This window comes from Haliotis cracherodii, unplaced genomic scaffold (assembly GCF_022045235.1).
Source record: "Haliotis cracherodii isolate W230 unplaced genomic scaffold, xgHalCrac1.p SCAF_25, whole genome shotgun sequence".
Lineage (NCBI taxonomy): Eukaryota > Metazoa > Mollusca > Gastropoda > Lepetellida > Haliotidae > Haliotis > Haliotis cracherodii.
In genome coordinates, this window is record NW_027266281.1 from 4,865,487 (window position 1) to 4,882,994 (window position 17,508).

General features: G+C 41.0%; 1 protein-coding gene across 1 annotated transcript in view; it reads right to left on the reverse strand.

Moving 5' to 3' along the window:
* LOC139472738 (E3 ubiquitin-protein ligase TTC3-like) overlaps positions 1–17,508 on the reverse strand; it is an 80,512-nt gene that overhangs the window by 41,784 nt on the left and 21,220 nt on the right. Inside the window, exons 11-18 of the mRNA XM_071255198.1 lie at positions 16,636–16,786; positions 15,020–15,065; positions 14,555–14,606; positions 13,342–13,392; positions 11,500–11,661; positions 8,808–8,888; positions 6,741–6,847; positions 5,356–5,482 (exon numbers count right to left, since the gene is read on the reverse strand). Coding sequence (XP_071111299.1) covers positions 5,356–5,482; positions 6,741–6,847; positions 8,808–8,888; positions 11,500–11,661; positions 13,342–13,392; positions 14,555–14,606; positions 15,020–15,065; positions 16,636–16,786 — 777 coding nt within the window. The remainder of the gene's footprint in view (positions 1–5,355; positions 5,483–6,740; positions 6,848–8,807; positions 8,889–11,499; positions 11,662–13,341; positions 13,393–14,554; positions 14,607–15,019; positions 15,066–16,635; positions 16,787–17,508) is intronic.

The window sequence follows — 17,508 nt, forward strand, 5'->3', positions numbered from 1 at the left end:
GAAGATAACAATTGTTTACTCTGAATGGTTGACCCAATTTTGTAATTTTCTTTTGAAATCTGAAGCAAAATAACCTTTTTTCTAGGACAATTTATTTATCAAAATATCCCAGGACCAACTTTAACACTAACCGAACATTAACCAATAGTCTAAAGCCCGAGTCTAGTAAAATTCTGTTTGGTCTAGTAAGTACAGCTGACAAAGGTCCATATGATAACACAGTAAAGGACCCAAAATGAAGCCAAGAGCCCAGTTCGGGCTAGAAACTCAAACTTAAACGCACACACTGCAGAAAATGAAACAGTCAGACGCTACCAACATACCATGGAGGAGGAGGTACAGGTGCTGCAAGAAATCTCAGAGGTTTAGAAAGAAGTAAACCTCGGCAGAAACAGGAATCCACTGATAGAAGACACAGGAGACTTGCAACCGTCAGGCAGGCAAGACAAATCAAATCAATGTACCAGGGATTACAAGCACTGCTAACACTACTGTCGACACGTCAAACATTGGGCTCTCCCCAAGTTAGGAATCTCCACTCTTTCCAGCTCAACATGAGTAAGCCCTGCACTATTTCATTTTATTTTATTTTATTAACAATATATCCAATTATATACTATTGTTTTACAGAATTATATACCAATATTTTATACATTCATATACCATTAATGTTTAACACAATTATATACCAATATTTTATACATTCATATACCATTAATGTTTAACACAATTATATACCAATATTTTATACATTCATATACCATTAATGTTTAACACAATTATATACCAATATTTTATACATTCATATACCATTATTGTACACAATCATACAGTAAACTACGGTTATAACGAACACGCTTATAACGAACTGACCGATATAACAAACTTATTTTTTAGTCCCGTTCTTTTGTTGTATATCTGCTTATAACGAACTACGGTTATAACGAACTAAAATTAGTTGTCCCTTTGAGTTCGTTTTAACTGTACTTTACTGTATACTATTATTGTACACATTCATATACCATTATTGTACACATTCATATACCATTATTTTACACAATCATATACTGCTATTTTAAAATCATATACTGATATTTTACACAATCATATACCATTATTTTACACAATTATATACCAATATTTTACACATTCATGTACAAATATTTTACACATTCATATACCATTATTGTACAGAATCATATACCATTATTGTACACATTCATATACCATTAATGTTTAACACAATTATATACCAATATTTTATACAATTATGAGGACAAACTTTAACTTGATTTTTTGAAAGTAAAGACATTTTCAGGTTACCATGACCTGCTGTTTAAGAGGCTATCCTCTTACTTCCTAAACTCAACACACAACTACTCATTTGCTGGACTGAAGGGGAACATCTCTAAACAAGGAACGACTTAGTGGTCAGAGGAAGCTGTGATGCTGAACCTGGCCGGCCACGTTGTGTCCAAGGCCTCAGCAAGCTGAAGCATCAGCTGTTAGCTATTACCACCTGTTTACACTGGCCAGGTGTGTCCTAATCACCAGGTGAGAAGGTGGTGTGACAGATGACACCTCACTAATGAGGTGTCCATCCCTCACTAATGAGGTGTCCATGATGCTGTTTCTCATCGCTAAGGAAGATAATGTATGGCCTGGTTTCAAATTCAACAAGGTTAAACATAGGTTACAAAAGGCTAGTTCCAGCTGCTCTAGGCCATAATCAGGTACATGAGGGAAGGATCTTGTTATGGTCTCCTGGTTTGGCTTTTACTTATTTAATTACCATGGTAACCAAGACAAACAGTGGAACAAGATTTATACCCTTGAAAAGGAACCTCGTGGGGGCTAGGATTAAACTGAGCAGTGACATAAACAAAGACGTTCGACGTCAATTTACTTCCGTATATATCTTATTTTCCTATTGCTAGTTCATAACGTAATTTAAACGTTATCTTAAAACATTTCAGCATACATGTCTACTTTCAAATAATCCAACAGAATATCTAAAAACAATCATTGCATAAACATTTCTATGTCTTAAAATGGGACTTTGCAGAAAATGAATCCAAATGTTGGATGCCATGTATCTCGTTAATAAAAAATCATTCAAGGTTATGAATTGCATTTTTGTGGTCCTAGGATAAAATATACTCACCATCAAAAGAATTGCCAACCATAGAAACATATAGCGAAGTGTGTAGGTTAAGAAGAGATGTTTCCAATGTGTACCACTTAATGCCAAAACTAACACAATGTGTACCACATGATGACAAAACTAACACAATGTGTACCACTTGATGACAACTAACACAATGTGTACCACTTGATGACAACTAACACAATGTGTACCACTTGATGACAACTAACACAATGTGTACCACTTAATGACAAAACTAACACAATGTGTACCACTTAATGACAAAACTAACACAATGTGTACCACATGATGACAAAACTAACACAATGTGTACCACTTGATGACAACTAACACAATGTGTACCACTTAATGACAAAACTAACACAATGTGTACCACTTGATGACAAAACTAACACAATGTGTACCACTTGATGACAAAACTAAAACAATGTGTACCACTTGATGACAAAACTCACACAATGTGTACCACTCAATGACAAAACTAACACAATGTGTACCACTTGATGACAAAACTAACACAACGTGTACCACTCAATGACAAAACTAACACAATGTGTACCACTTAATGACAAAACTAAAACAATGTGTACCACTTAATGACAAAACTAACACAACGTGTACCACTCAATGACAAAACTAACACAATGTGTACCACTTGATGACAAAACTAACACAATGTGTACCACTTGATGACAAAACTAACACGTGTACCACTTAATGACAAAACTAACACAATGTGTACCACTTGATGACAAAACTAACACAATGTGTAACACTCGATGACAAAACTAACACAATGTGTACCACATAATGACAACTAACACAACGTGTACCCAGCGTTAGAAATTGGCACTAGTCCTGTAGTCCTTACCAAACTGCCCAATAGTAAAGGTATCCTAAGGACGAGTAGAAATTAGCCATTTTAAGAGTTTTGCTATATGTTATCATTATAAGGACTAGTGGGCAAAAACTGTTAGTTTCTAACCCGGTGTACCACTCAATGACAAAACTAACACAATGTGTACCACTTAATGCCAAAACTAACACAATGTGTACCACATGACAACTAACACAACGTGTACCACTTAATGACAAAACTAACACAATGTGTACCTCTTAATGCCAAAACTAACACAATGTGTACCACTTAATGCCAAAACTAACACAATGTGTACCACATGACAACTAACACAACGTGTACCACTCAATGACAAAACTAACACAATGTGTACCTCTTAATGCCAAAACTAACACAATGTGTACCACTTGATGACAAAACTAACACAATGTGTACCACTAAATGCCCAAACTACCACAATGTGTACCACTTAATGACAAAACTCAAAGAATGTGTACCACTCAATGACAAAACTAACACAATGTGTACCACTTGATGACAAAACTAACACAATGTGTACCACTTGATGACAAAACTAACACAATGTGTACCACTTGATGACAAAACTCACACAATGTGTACCACTTAATGACAAAACTAACACAATGTGTACCACTTAATGACAAAACTAACACAATGTGTACCACTTAATGACAAAACTAACAATCAGTCATGTGTTACCAGTGTCTTTATTCTGATCACAATATGCTGCACGTGATTTACAAACTTTACAAGCCAATCCTGGACGAGACAAATGCTGCATCTCGAGTCATGGATCTATGATGTCACATGTGATGCTTTCATGAGCGTTGATTCACACAACATACCAGATTCGTTTGTGCGTCAAACCAATCTAATCCTGTAAATTGTGAAATTAATGCGTCTCCAAAAGAATGTGACCGCTGACATCCCCCTCCCTCAAGCATCAGTGGATTTATATATAAAGAGTGAGTGAGTGAATTGGGTTTAACGCCGCTTGTAACAGTAGATAGCACACATCAGGGCATGTTCACAAGAGTGAGTGAGTTGGGTTCAACAGTATTCCAGTTATATCACGGCGTGTCAGCTTAATGTGGGAGGAAGCCAGAAGTGATTGCAGGTCTAAGATGTTTACCACCTCGGTGAAACCCACGAGCACGGGTATGGTGCTGACAAACCTAGAAACATAATCGGGGCGAACCGGGATTTGAACCCACAATCATAGGTTTCTGGCATGCCCAAGGTACGCAACTCTGCACAGCGAATCGCGGCGCCTTAGACGACTGGGCCACCCGTGACCCCCATAGGTTCAGGAAGAAATGTTGGAAGTATGTATATATAATATGGGTCCAGTGTTTGTGATAAAGTAAGCTTGTAATCATGGTAATGGTTTATCAAAGAGCTGTTCGTGCAGTTTCATCACAATGACATCACATGTAAAAAGATGGACAATATCGGTTGTTTTAACCCTTTCAACACCAATCAACCAGAAGCGTTTACTGCTGGGACACCGAGTTCCCAGAGACTCTTGTGTGATAGATGAAGCCAACATTTATCAAAAAAAATATCTGCCTGTAAAACATCTTTGCTACTGTATGTTATACACCATTTGAAAGGTCTGATCCTAATGTTTATAATTATGAAAGTTATGTTTATCACATTTTAAAAAAAAGGCATTTACAACTTATTTAAGTTTGTTGTAAATAAAAAGGTGTTAGCTAACACATTCATAACATCCAGATCAAGGACCTAGGAAGCGAACATTTGACGATTTTCGGCAAATATACTATTTCATAAAATACACTTACCTATTCCTTTTTTATTTTCATTGTTTACGTAATTGGAAAAGCATCTTAACAAGAATTATATAAATAGTATCTGTCATCACCCATATCCCGATAACAGCGGCTGTCCGCTCAGTAACATGAAGAAATAACCCTGTTTTTGAGGCCTCGTATTCATGAATAACACGTTCGTCGAAGAAAGCTAAGATCATCTACCCGCCGAACATCGCCTGGAGACTTTTCGCAGTTATAATAAGCGATATCATTTGATAAAAATTGGTTTCTAATGACGCTTTCTTGCCGAAATCTGCTACAAGGTTCGTGTTTGGTCAAATTTGAGCACATGACCTAGGGCAGCCAATCAAATTACAGCTATCGTCCTCGTGTATGATGAATTTCGGATTTTGACGAGAGATTTTTGGAAAACGTGCTACTCTTAACATTTTAAGCTGGAAATCACGATCTATATTAAAAATAAGTTGCTCTTTGTAAATTTTATCAGTGGATGGATAATGATGAAGACTTACCTCTAGCTTATCTTTCTTGGATTCTGGGATGACTTTGTCTGTCCCCGGCCAACAAAAGGCATCACACCGGACACCGTTCCTCACTGCCGATAATCCACTGTTGAGATTGACGGTTGCCTCTGTATACCTATGACAACAGTTACCATGGTTACCAACGAGACATGTTCGAATTGAAGAAAGAGCCTAAACAAAACACCTCACAATTTACTCAAGATTGGTTTCCCCTAAAGATACATATCAAGACTCCAGTCTCGCGTATTGTTGTTGAGTTAGTTTTGGTTTGGTTTGTTGTTTAACGCCGCACTCAGCAATATTCCAGCTATAAGACAGTGTTCGGTAAATAATCGAGTCTGGTCCAGACAATCCGGTGATTGACATTGTGAGCATCGATCCACGCATTTGGGATCGATGACATGTATCAACCAAGTCAGCGAGCCTGACCACTCGATCCCGTTAGTCGCCTTTTCCGACAAGCGTAGTCGCCTTTTACGGCAAGTATGGGTTGCTGACGACCTATTCTATCCCAGAATCATCACAGGTCGACATGCAAAGTAATTTGAAACAATATACTACTTAATGTCATAAGAACGATATATATGTTCAAAGTACACAGAGAGATGCTTAACATAACTGAAGTACTTTGGGAGTAATCAGTGGGGTTTAAAAAAGCATTATTTTCAGACTAGACATACGTGAAACGTGATCAAAGCTCATCAAATTTATCATGTGACACAAATTAATTGAAAAACAAAGTGGCGCTTTGAGCTCTGTTTTACGTAACAACCAATCAGAGACCTGGTGTCAGGCCACTCTCAGCAGTATTTCAGCTATCCAGTAATTGTTATCATGAGCATCGATCCACGCTATTGGGATACGATGACATGCATCAACCAAGCCAGCACTAATGACCACCTGATCCTGTTAGTCGCCTCTTACAACAAGCATGGGCTGCTGAAGACGAATTATGTGAATTGACAGCACTTCTCTCATTGGTCGGCTAAAGCGACTAACGGGATCAGGTGGTCAGGCTTGCTGACTTGGTTGATACATGTCATCGATCCCAATTGCGCGGATCGATGCTCATGATGTCAATCACTGGATTGTCTGGTCCAGACTCGATTATTTACAGACCGCCTTCATACAGCTGGAATATTGCTGAGTGTGGCGTTAAACAACAAACATTGGTCGGCTAAGTCTCGCTGTAAAATGCATCATGTCACAGGTGTATTAACAATTTACTCTCCGTGATATTTTATGCATGGAAATAATTTGTGAAAAATATGCCAAAAATAGTTAATTGGGGGAGAACAAACGCACTAGCATAATTTTCAGCTCAGAATCATAACTATATTGCCTAATCGCAAGGATGAGTAAAACTAACTTACCTGTTTAATGTGACATAAGCCTTGCCAAGCCCATAGTAACTGGCGGGGAATTTCACGGTCGAGGTGTTACTGATTTCTTCAAACCTATGAATGGCTTCCATGATGTGCTGTTAAATAAATAAAAGTCGGAGGTCAGTGTTTGATGTTTGACAGACTGAATCAGTAATCAAACACCACCTCTGTTCCCCCAGCAGTAAATGGGTACCCGGTGGGATGAGATGCAGAACATTGTCAATAAGGCAGCTTGGGTTGTATACTCCCCAGTGAGCAGAGCAGAGGTCCAGATAAGCTTTTGGTGTTGTGGGTATTTTACCCATGCATTTTAAAATCATTGGGTATCAGTAATTCTAGGTGCGTATTCAAATTTCTGTTACCCACTAGTTTTTACACATGTGGGTATTTAAGTTAAATATTTAAAAACACTATTCATCTAGTCCCTGCAAACTGATGTCGTGTGGGTTCGAGAGCTTTATAGGACTCAAAAATACCGCGATACTTCCACAAGAAAGTGTGATGGCAAATGATCATGATGAGTTTGGCAAGGTTGACGGAATGCCAACTTATAATTTCAATATAAGTTGCTCATTTGCTAATCAAATACGCAGGGTTACTTCACAATATTTTGATGATACGCACAAGTTTTATTTTTGTAGCGTATCTGTAATGTTCCTTGCGTATTTGATACGCTTGGATTATATTTTACTGCGTATTTCTGCATTTCTGATGCGTATTTCACGCAGATACGCAGCTTATCTGGAGCTCTGGCAGAGAGTGCGAAATAACAGTACGCAGATCCAATAACTAGGGAAATAAGCATTGTTGTACCAGTCTCGTTGAAATCGTATCTCACCAATCGCTACCAAGGCACTCACATCTCAAGACATCCCATTACAGTGAGTGAGTAGGGTTTTACGCCGCTTTTAGCAATATTCCAGCAATATTACACCGGGGGACACCAGAAATGGGCTTCACACATTGTACCCATGTAGGGAATCGAACCCGGGTCTTCAGCGTGACGAGCGAATGGTTTAACCACTAGGCTACCCGACCGCCCCACATCCCATTACAGATCATGTCAGAACGACTTTTCATCTGATCCCAAGATCACAAAAGTACCATTTTATACATCTTTTGGTATGACGCGGCCGGGGATCAATCCCCGGGCCTTCCACACTACAGGTGGACGCTCTACAACTAGACCACAGAGGCGACGGTCATCACGAAAGTGAAAGCTTCACTCCCAAAAAGGTTAACACTAGGCATTCAAAACAAATCGTTGTCTACTTCTCGCTTCAATGGGATAAACATTTGAATGGAAGAGACTGTCCACATGGCCACTGGAAAATACGGCTATACAATCTCAGCCGTCCATCAGACATCAGGGTTTTCTTTTGTTCAATTTTCAAGCTACGCCAAAATGTTCATCAAACAGTCGTCTGGAATGGAAGTGCCATAAACCTCAAGAAAGCTGCTTTCTGATTGGCTTGTGGTGATTTCCTGTCACTCCTATCCTGTGGTTGGTCAAAGTTCACGAAAGGTCGCTCTGACGTGACCTCCGATCTCTTCCTCCGATCCTTGTGTAGCAGTATGAACACCAAGATCTGGTTTTAATGAGATTGAGTATCGTACTGTGTTAGCATGATACAAATGTTTGTATCAGGGTTAAAACATAACACAAGTCAACTGTTTCAGACGAGTAAAGGTTTCCCTGTGGACTACCAGCTTACCATCAAGTAGATGGCCACAAATAGTTACTCTGACAATTGAATGTAGAAGTGTATATTCTTATTCCTTAATAATGTTGATGATGATGATTGAGTGAGTGAGTGAGCGAGTGAGTTTAATTTTACGCCGCTTTTAGCAATATTCCAGCAATATCACGGCGGGGGACACCAGAAATGGGCTTCACACACTGTACCCATGTCGGGAATCGAACCTGGGTCTTTAGCATGACGAGCGAACGCTTTAACCACTAGGCTACCCGACCGCCCCCGATGATGATGATGATGATGATGATGATGATTATTATAGTTGTTGTTATTATTATTATTAAGTAATAGTTCTCACCGCATAATTGCCAGTTGCAACACCACTGATGGCAAAGGCGTACTTCAGAACAACCACTTTACACTCTGTTACGTCTTTTTGCTGAAAGAAAAGACAGGGTAATAAATATCAACATCAGTTTGTTTTAGTTATTTCTCACTCAGAAACAATTTTCTTCAATCAAATGTAGCGAATGAGTGAGTATTATAATGGTTGTTTGCCATACTCTGCAATATCCTAGCCAAATGATGGCAGTCAGATAATCAAAACTAATAATCAAGCGTGTAAATAATCTAGTCTGGACCAGAAGATCCAGTTGTTGATGTCACGGGAAACAACCCATGCTGTCAGGTTGCTAGAGGCCTACACTAGCACAGGTTGCTAGGAGCCTACACTAGCTCAGGTTGCTAGGAGCCTACACTAGCTCAGGTTGCTAGGAGCCTACACTAGCTCAGGTTGCTAGGAGCCTACACTAGCCCAGGTTGCTAGGATCCTACACAGGTTGCTAGGAGCCTACACTAGCCCAGGTTGCTAGAGGCCTACACTAGCCCAGGTTGCTAGAGGCCTACACTAGCCCAGGTTGCTAGGATCCTACACAGGTTGCTAGGAGCCCACACTAACCCAGGTTGCTAGAGGCCTACACTAGCCCAGGTTGCTAGGATCCTACACAGGTTGCTAGGAGCCCACACTAACCCAGGTTGCTAGAGGCCTACACTAGCCAAGGTTGCTAGGATCCTACACAGGTTGCTAGGAGCCCACACTAACCCAGGTTGCTAGAGGCCTACACTAGTCCAGGTTTCTAGGAGCCTACACTAGCCCAGGTTGCTAGGGGCCTACACTAACCAAGGTTGCTAGGAGTCTACACTTACCCAGGTTGCTAGGAGCCTACACTAACCAAGATGCTAGGAGCCTACACTAGCCCAGGTTTCTAGGAGCCTACACTAGCCCAGGTTGATAGGGGCCTACACTAACCCAGGTTGCTAAGAGCCTACACTAACCCAGGTTGCTAGGAGTCCCCATGAGAGAGAGTCTGTTGTCGTGGATACTGGGTTATCACGGTTATTGGGAACCCTTGTTAACATTATTGTTTGAAAATTTAATCAAAACTAAACAACATGAGTTGATACGTAGAAAAGTATGTCATGTAGCTTTCACTGATCATCTGTGAAGAGTGACACCCTTAATTAATTTCACATCATGACACCCTGAATTTCACATCATGACACCCTGAATTACACATCATGACACCCTGAATTTCCCATCATGACACCCTAAATTTCACATCATGAAACCCTGTCATGACACCCTGAATTTCACATCATGACACCCTAAATTTCACATCATGACACCCTGAATTTCCCATCAGGACACCCTGAATTTCCCATCAGGACGCCCTGAATTTCACATCATGACACCCTGAATTTCCCATCAGGACGCCCTGAATTTCACATCATGACACCCTGAATTTCACATCATGACACCCTGTCATGACACCCTGAATTTCCCATCATGACACCCTGAATTTCCGATCATGACACCCTGAATTTCCCATCAGGACACCCTGAATTTCACATCGTGACACCCTGAATTTCACATCATGACACCCTGAATTTCCCATCATGACACCCTGAATTTCCCACCAGGACACGCCAAATTTCACATCATGACACCCTGAATTTCACATCATGACACCCTGAATTTCCCATCATGACACCCTGAATTTCCCATCATGACACCCTGAATTTCACATCTTGACACCCTGAATTTCACATCATGACACCCTGAATTTCCCATCAGGACACCCTGAATTTCACATCGTGACACGCTTACTTTTACATCAGGACAACTCTAATAAAATTCACACAATGACCAAGCTCACACACTCTCATTACAGTCAAGTCCTGTTAATCCGACATTGTTGGACATTATGTCGGATTAACGAGTATGTTGGATTATCAAAATTAGGTAGTATAAACGTTCATGATCGAAAATTGGACAACTACACGATAGATAACGATACCAACACGTTGGAAAATGAAAAATGAAATATTCATTGTTGTGTTACATTGTCAGTGGAATATGATTTCTAATCATGCAACCACTAAAGTTTAACACAAAACTACTGTTACGGACTGTATGACTTATTCAAAATTGACTGGTTTTGAAAGCATAGTCTGAAATGGAAGTCGCTAATTTGAAACTAGTGCCGCAATGCTTAAGAAAGCTGTTTTCTTAGTGGCTAATGTCAACTTCCTGTTAGTAATTTCATTGGTCGGTCAAAGTTTGTGAAAGATCGTATAGTGAGAACTTGTATCCGATTTGAGATTGAGGTAATCTAGGCATGTAATGTGCATTTAAAGCAGTAATTGTTTATTGTTAAGCAAGTTTATCTCTGCAGCCGTTGAAATATGCAGCTACTCGCTGACATGTCTCACATCAAAACACGGGTCTGTGTACTCACGGGCAGATGACCATGGAGTACGCTGATCACTGTGTTGGATTAATGAGACTGATTAATGAGTGATTTCAGCAATTCATTGCAAATCAGGCGTGTCGGAGTCAGAGTGCGAGACTATCGTATTAACGGGTCTAAATAGCACTGATTAAATCGGTTCCCATCATTTGTGTCTGATAAAGCTGATTGTCGGATTAACAAGTGTCAGGTCAACGAGACTAGACTGTATCAAGAAAGGTCATGTTGGGGCCTCCTTACCAGAAAGTTAGAAGAGGAGTAGGTATCGAGAGCCTTCTCGAAGGCCGCTCTAGCAACTTCAGCGAGGCCTTTCTCCAGCGCGTCCGAGCCTTCCCTCAGTGTGTGCTTGAAGGGGGTGAGGAGCTTCTTCCTGCTGTCTTGCTTCCGTCTCAACTTGGTGCTCTGTGAACACACAACACACTGATGTACAACATCAAGATCCTGGCCAACAATCAATCTGACTACAAAATCAGGAAACTCCTAGAAGCCATCTACATCAAAAGGATCCAGCCGGCAATGAACAGAGACCAAGGCTACTACATCCCGCCTGCTTACCATCACCTAATTGCTAAATCCCTATGGCCATCCAATTAATCCACTGGCTTCCATCATTTCCATCAGTCTGCTCGCTGACTCTGTGTCCATTAGTCATCCACTGGCTTCTAATTATCTTAATCAGCTCTCGGTGTCCATCAATCAATTTACTGTATAAACATTGATGTTAATAAGTATATATACCTATGTTGTTTAGCACTATCCATCACTTGCTTGATAAAGGTGTTAGGATCTACACCGAAACGTCGCACTAATTGTAATAAAGAAGTTGTTCATCCTTAGGACTTGTCTTACTTCATCACACCAACTTCTAAAATGCCACTGAAAGAAGTTATATCAACATGCATTTAAGTGTGTGTGGCTGCTTGTACTAGTCTAGGCATGTAATGTCAAATGTCCACAAAGTAATCCCTGAATAAATGTGTCACCACTCACCAGTGGAGTGAAATATGTTCATTTCTTTTGGGTATTTGCTCAAAGATACTTCTATATTTATAGACAATTGATCGATATTAAGTTACCGAATACAGATCTCTATGATCTGTATCAATAGCCAGCCTTACTTGCGGAGTAAAAGAATTTTACAAGCTGAACTTCATGTACACTCCTTGATGTTTTGGTATGTGGTGTACAAGCTTACTCAGCTCCTAAAACCAGGCATGTGAGCAGGTTTTCCCGAAAAAAGAGGAAAAGTGTAGGGTGGTCTGAGGGCATGCCCCCCCGAAATTTTTTTAAACATTTGATTGCATTTTAAGCAATTTCGTGCAGTTTGGACAACATTCACACCAAGAAATGTAATAAGTCAATGGCAAAAGTCAATAAGTCAAATAAACAAGATGGCAGATGCAGTAAAATTTCGTAGTTAAATCAGTACTTTTAAAAAATCGGGCATAGCTTTCGCACACCTGGCTACCCGCCAGGTCTGGGAGCAATACTGCCATAAACTTCAAAACATCTGTGTATTTACAATTTCTGTGTGACGCCACAACCCACGTTATAGTGCAAGTATTCGTGATAGAAAATGTATGAAGTCCGAAAACCTATGCTGGTTAAAGCTCTGATCGAAAACAGGACAATCCGAGACGGTTGTCTGGTTTTCGATCATATTTTTCAGAGTGTTTTTTTTAAAAAATTTAGATTAAATTTTTACGTGGAAGATTATTTTTTCCGAGGACTATTGTTTAAAAAACCGCGATTTTCCGCGTTTCCGCGGAGATTTCACATCCCTGTAAAGCCCTGTACACCCCTCACATGTTTTGTTTGTTTGCTTGTTTGTTTGTTGTTTAACGCCTGACTCAGCAATATTCTAGCTATATGACAGCGGTCGGGTGGCCAGGCTCACTGACTTGGTTTATGTATGTCATCGTATCATCATTACATGGATCGATGCTCATGATATCCATCACTGGATTGTCGATTATTTACAGACCACCATCATATAGCTGATTATTGCCGAGTGTGGCGTTAAACAACAAACCAACCAATCAACCATCTCAGCTGTGCTCTACATGATCTTCTTCTACATACCTTTACAGGGGGGTAGTTGTCATCACTATCACTAATAAGGCCTGGGACGCCCTGAAACAACCAATACAACATACCGTATATCGCCCTGAAACAACCAATACAACATACCGTATATCGCCCTGAAACAACCAATACAACATACTGTATATCGCCCTGTAACAACCAATACAACATACTGTATATCGCCCTGAAACAACCAATACAACATACCGTATATCGCCCTGAAACAACCAATACAACATACAGTATATCGCCCTGAAACAACCAATACAACATACTGTATATCGCCCTGAAACAACCAATACAACATACTGTATATCGCCCTGAAACAACCAATACAACATACCTAGATCGCAGTGTATAAGGCAAGTCTTTTGTACCTAGAATTAGGGGGCTTTCAAGGGGGGGGGAAGAGAGAATTACACTTGTTATAAAAAGTGTTCATTGTGTATCTGGACTGTTAGTAATCTATTTTATTAATTTTATTAATTTTATTCATAATTTTATTCAAAATTTTATTCAATATTGTTTACCTTCATTTTGATGAAATCGTCTGAGAAGTGATCGGTAGATCGCACAACTCACCTTCATTCTGATTCGCTATATAGCCGGGGTATAAACTAGCATCGATTTTGCAGGCTTGTACAGGGGGGTCGCCTTATAGATGGGGTCACTTTATAGACGGCGATATACGGTACAAAATTATTTTTCCAACTTTTGGAAGAGATCCTGGCAGAAACATTGTCGCGCTCATACTGGTGTCATGGTGATGAAGTCTGATCACTCAATACTCATGCCTCTATCTGATGCTGCACTTTCTTAAGGAGGTGAGGTGAGGTGAAATGGGGTTTAACGTCGCGTCCAAGATTATTGCACTTATATAGCAACGTGCATGTACGTGTGTGTGTGTGGCTGCTTGTACTAGTCCGGACTGATGCCGATTTATAGTGCTAGCTCACTGAGATAACATGCCGCAGTTTAACATGAATACCCCACTCAGACACAGTATACTGACTCCGAGCCGACCAGTCCTTGTTTTAGCCCCTTAATGCCGAGCGCCAGACAGGGTAACAACAAGTACCATCTTTTAACGTCTTTTGGTATGACACAGCCAAGGATAGAACCCCGGACCTTCCGCTCTCCAGGCGGACGCTCTACCACTAGACCACAGAGGCGGTCCTTTTCTTAAGGAAGTAGGTAAGTAAGTACTTACATCTTCCTCGAGGTCACTGTCGTTGGAATCACTAACAAGATCGGGCAGACGCCTGCAAGTCGCAAAAGAAATGTAATGGTGAATATCCATGGTGCTGGAAAATATTATTAATAACTATTAATCAGGAATCCACAATTCAAAACTTAAAGCCATAAAGTTAGTTATTACATGTATTTGGGGAAATTTATTATTCCAATTCGGGAATTATTAATAACACTTGCTGAAGTCGTGGGGCCAAGAAGCGTCAGAGAGACGGACATACATACATACATACATACATACATACATACATACATACATACATACATACATACATACATACATACATACATACAGACAGACAGACAGACAGACAGACAGACACCCTATTGACAGTGAGCGTCAGTTTGATGTCAATCTGCAATATCTCAGCCATAGAGTGTACAGTCCAATACATTATAGGATATATCTTCATAAAATACAAACCTTTGGAGCCAAATATTTTTATCAAGTTGACCAAGTCTTTGTTTCTCTGTAACAAAAAAAAGATACCTAATCAAAATCCAAGAAACCAAAAAAGGGCACAACTCAGGTAAATAGTGGGTTTGGTTTAACGCTATGTTGGACATCACAGTCCCTCCATGGTAGGTCCGTCAGCTCGATGTTGGAGCCAAGTCGTGCTGGTCTTAGAAATTCTCCACTCTGGACCCACAAGCATACCAAGCACGCAATCATGGCGAATCAGGGAGTCACACCAATGACAAAAGGTTTCAAGGATGCCTAGGGCACGCAACTCTGCACAATGAATTGTGGTGCCTTAGACGACAACATCAGCCAAAACATCTTCATCTGTCTGAGTAACCCTGAGTTTATCCTAACTAACAAGACTTGTATCCCTACACTGCTACTAGACCACCTGTCTTGAAGCACTCCCTCTGTTCATCTATCTGTCTCAGGTTGAGTTTGTCCTCGGTGCACTGACAAGCTTGTCTCCCTACACTGTTACTACACCCACCTGTCTTGAAGCGCTCCCTCTGTTCATCTATCTGTCTCAGGTTGAGTTTGTCCTCGGTGCGCTGACAAGCTTGTCTCCCTACACGGTTACTACACCCACCTGTCTTGAAGCACTCCCTATGTTCATCTATCTGTCTCAGGTTGAGTTTGTCCTCGGTGCACTGACAAGCTTGTCTCCCTACACTGTTACTAGACCACCTGTCTTGAAGCACTCCCTCTGTTCATCTATCTGTCTCAGGTTGAGTTTGTCCTCGGTACGCTGACAAGCTTGCCTCCCTACACAGTTACTACACCCACCTGTCTTGAAGCGCTCCCTCTGTTCATCTATCTGTCTCAGGTTGAGTTTGTCCTCGGTGTGCTGACAAGCTTGCCTCCCTACATGGTTACTACACCCACCTGTCTTGAAGCGCTCCCTCTGTTCATCTATCTGTCTCAGGTTGAGTTTGTCCTCGGTGCACTGACGAGCTTGTCTCCCTACACGGTTACTACACCCACCTGTCTTGAAGCACTCCCTCTGTTCATCTATCTGTCTCAGGTTGAGTTTGTCCTCGGTGTGCTGACAAGCTTGCCTCCCTACACGGTTACTACACCCACCTGTCTTGAAGCACTCCCTCTGTTCATCTATCTGTCTCAGGTTGAGTTTGTCCTCGGTGCGCTGACAAGCTTGTCTCCCTACACGGTAACTACACCCACCTGTCTTGAAGCACTCCCTCTGTTCATCTATCTGTCTCAGGTTGAGTTTGTCCTCGGTGCGCTGACAAGCTTGTCTCCCTACACGGTTACTACACCCACCTGTCTTGAAGCGCTCCCTCTGTTCATCTATCTGTCTCAGGTTGAGTTTGTCCTCGGTCCACTGACAAGCTTGTCTCCCTACACGGTTACTACACCCACCTGTCTTGAAGCGCTCCCTCTGTTCATCTATCTGTCTCAGGTTGAGTTTGTCCTCAGTGCGCTGACAAGCTTGTCTCCCTACACTGTTACTAGACCACCTGTCTTGAAGCGCTCCCTCTGTTCATCTATCTGTCTCAGGTTGAGTTTGTCCTCGGTGCGCTGACAAGCTTGTCTCCCTACACGGTTACTACACCCACCTGTCTTGAAGCGCTCCCTCTGTTCATCTATCTGTCTCAGGTTGAGTTTGTCCTCGGTGCGCTGACAAGCTTGCCTCCCTATGTGGTTTATTTCTCTAGCCTTATCCAGCATTCCCAGTTCGAAGTAAGCTTCAGCGTATCGGTAGTAACCCTGAAAAGAGGCTTGATCATGTAAATTGTTGTCTGGGAATCTCAAGCTAAAATTCAACATCATTCCCTTGATTTAATTACCCATACCACCCAGATTAAAAGCATTCCACCATGCAGAGATAATTCTAGGGTGGACCTTGTGCTATTAGCCCCTAAATTTGAAAAAAGGCGCACATTTTCAAACACAATGGGCCATTTTAACATTGTTCTGTATGGGCGACCCTCTGCAATATTTAAAATTTGTAATTAAAGGGCACATGTCAGAAATACTGTGAACCTTGAGAAGAGGCTTGATAAGGTAAATTGTTGTTTAACACCGGGTGGAAACCTCGGGCAAAAATTCAACAACATTCCCATGACTTAATTTGTTTCTTTTTGTTTTTTTTACACCGCACTCAGCCATATTCCAGCTATATGACGGCGGTCTGTAAATAATCGAGTCTGGACCAGCCAATCCAGTGATTGACACCATGAGCATCGATCCATGCAATTGGGATCGATGACATGCTTCAACCAAGTCAGCAAGGTGGCTGGTATTTCACTGAAGACGGTTGGTTGGTTGGTTTTTTTACGCTGCACTCAGCAATATTCCAGCTATATCACGGTGGTCTGTATATAATCTGTCTTGTAAATAATCGAGTCTGGACCAGACAATCAAGTGATTGATATCATGAGCATCGATCCATGCAACTGGGATGCCTCTTACGACAAGCATAGTCGCCT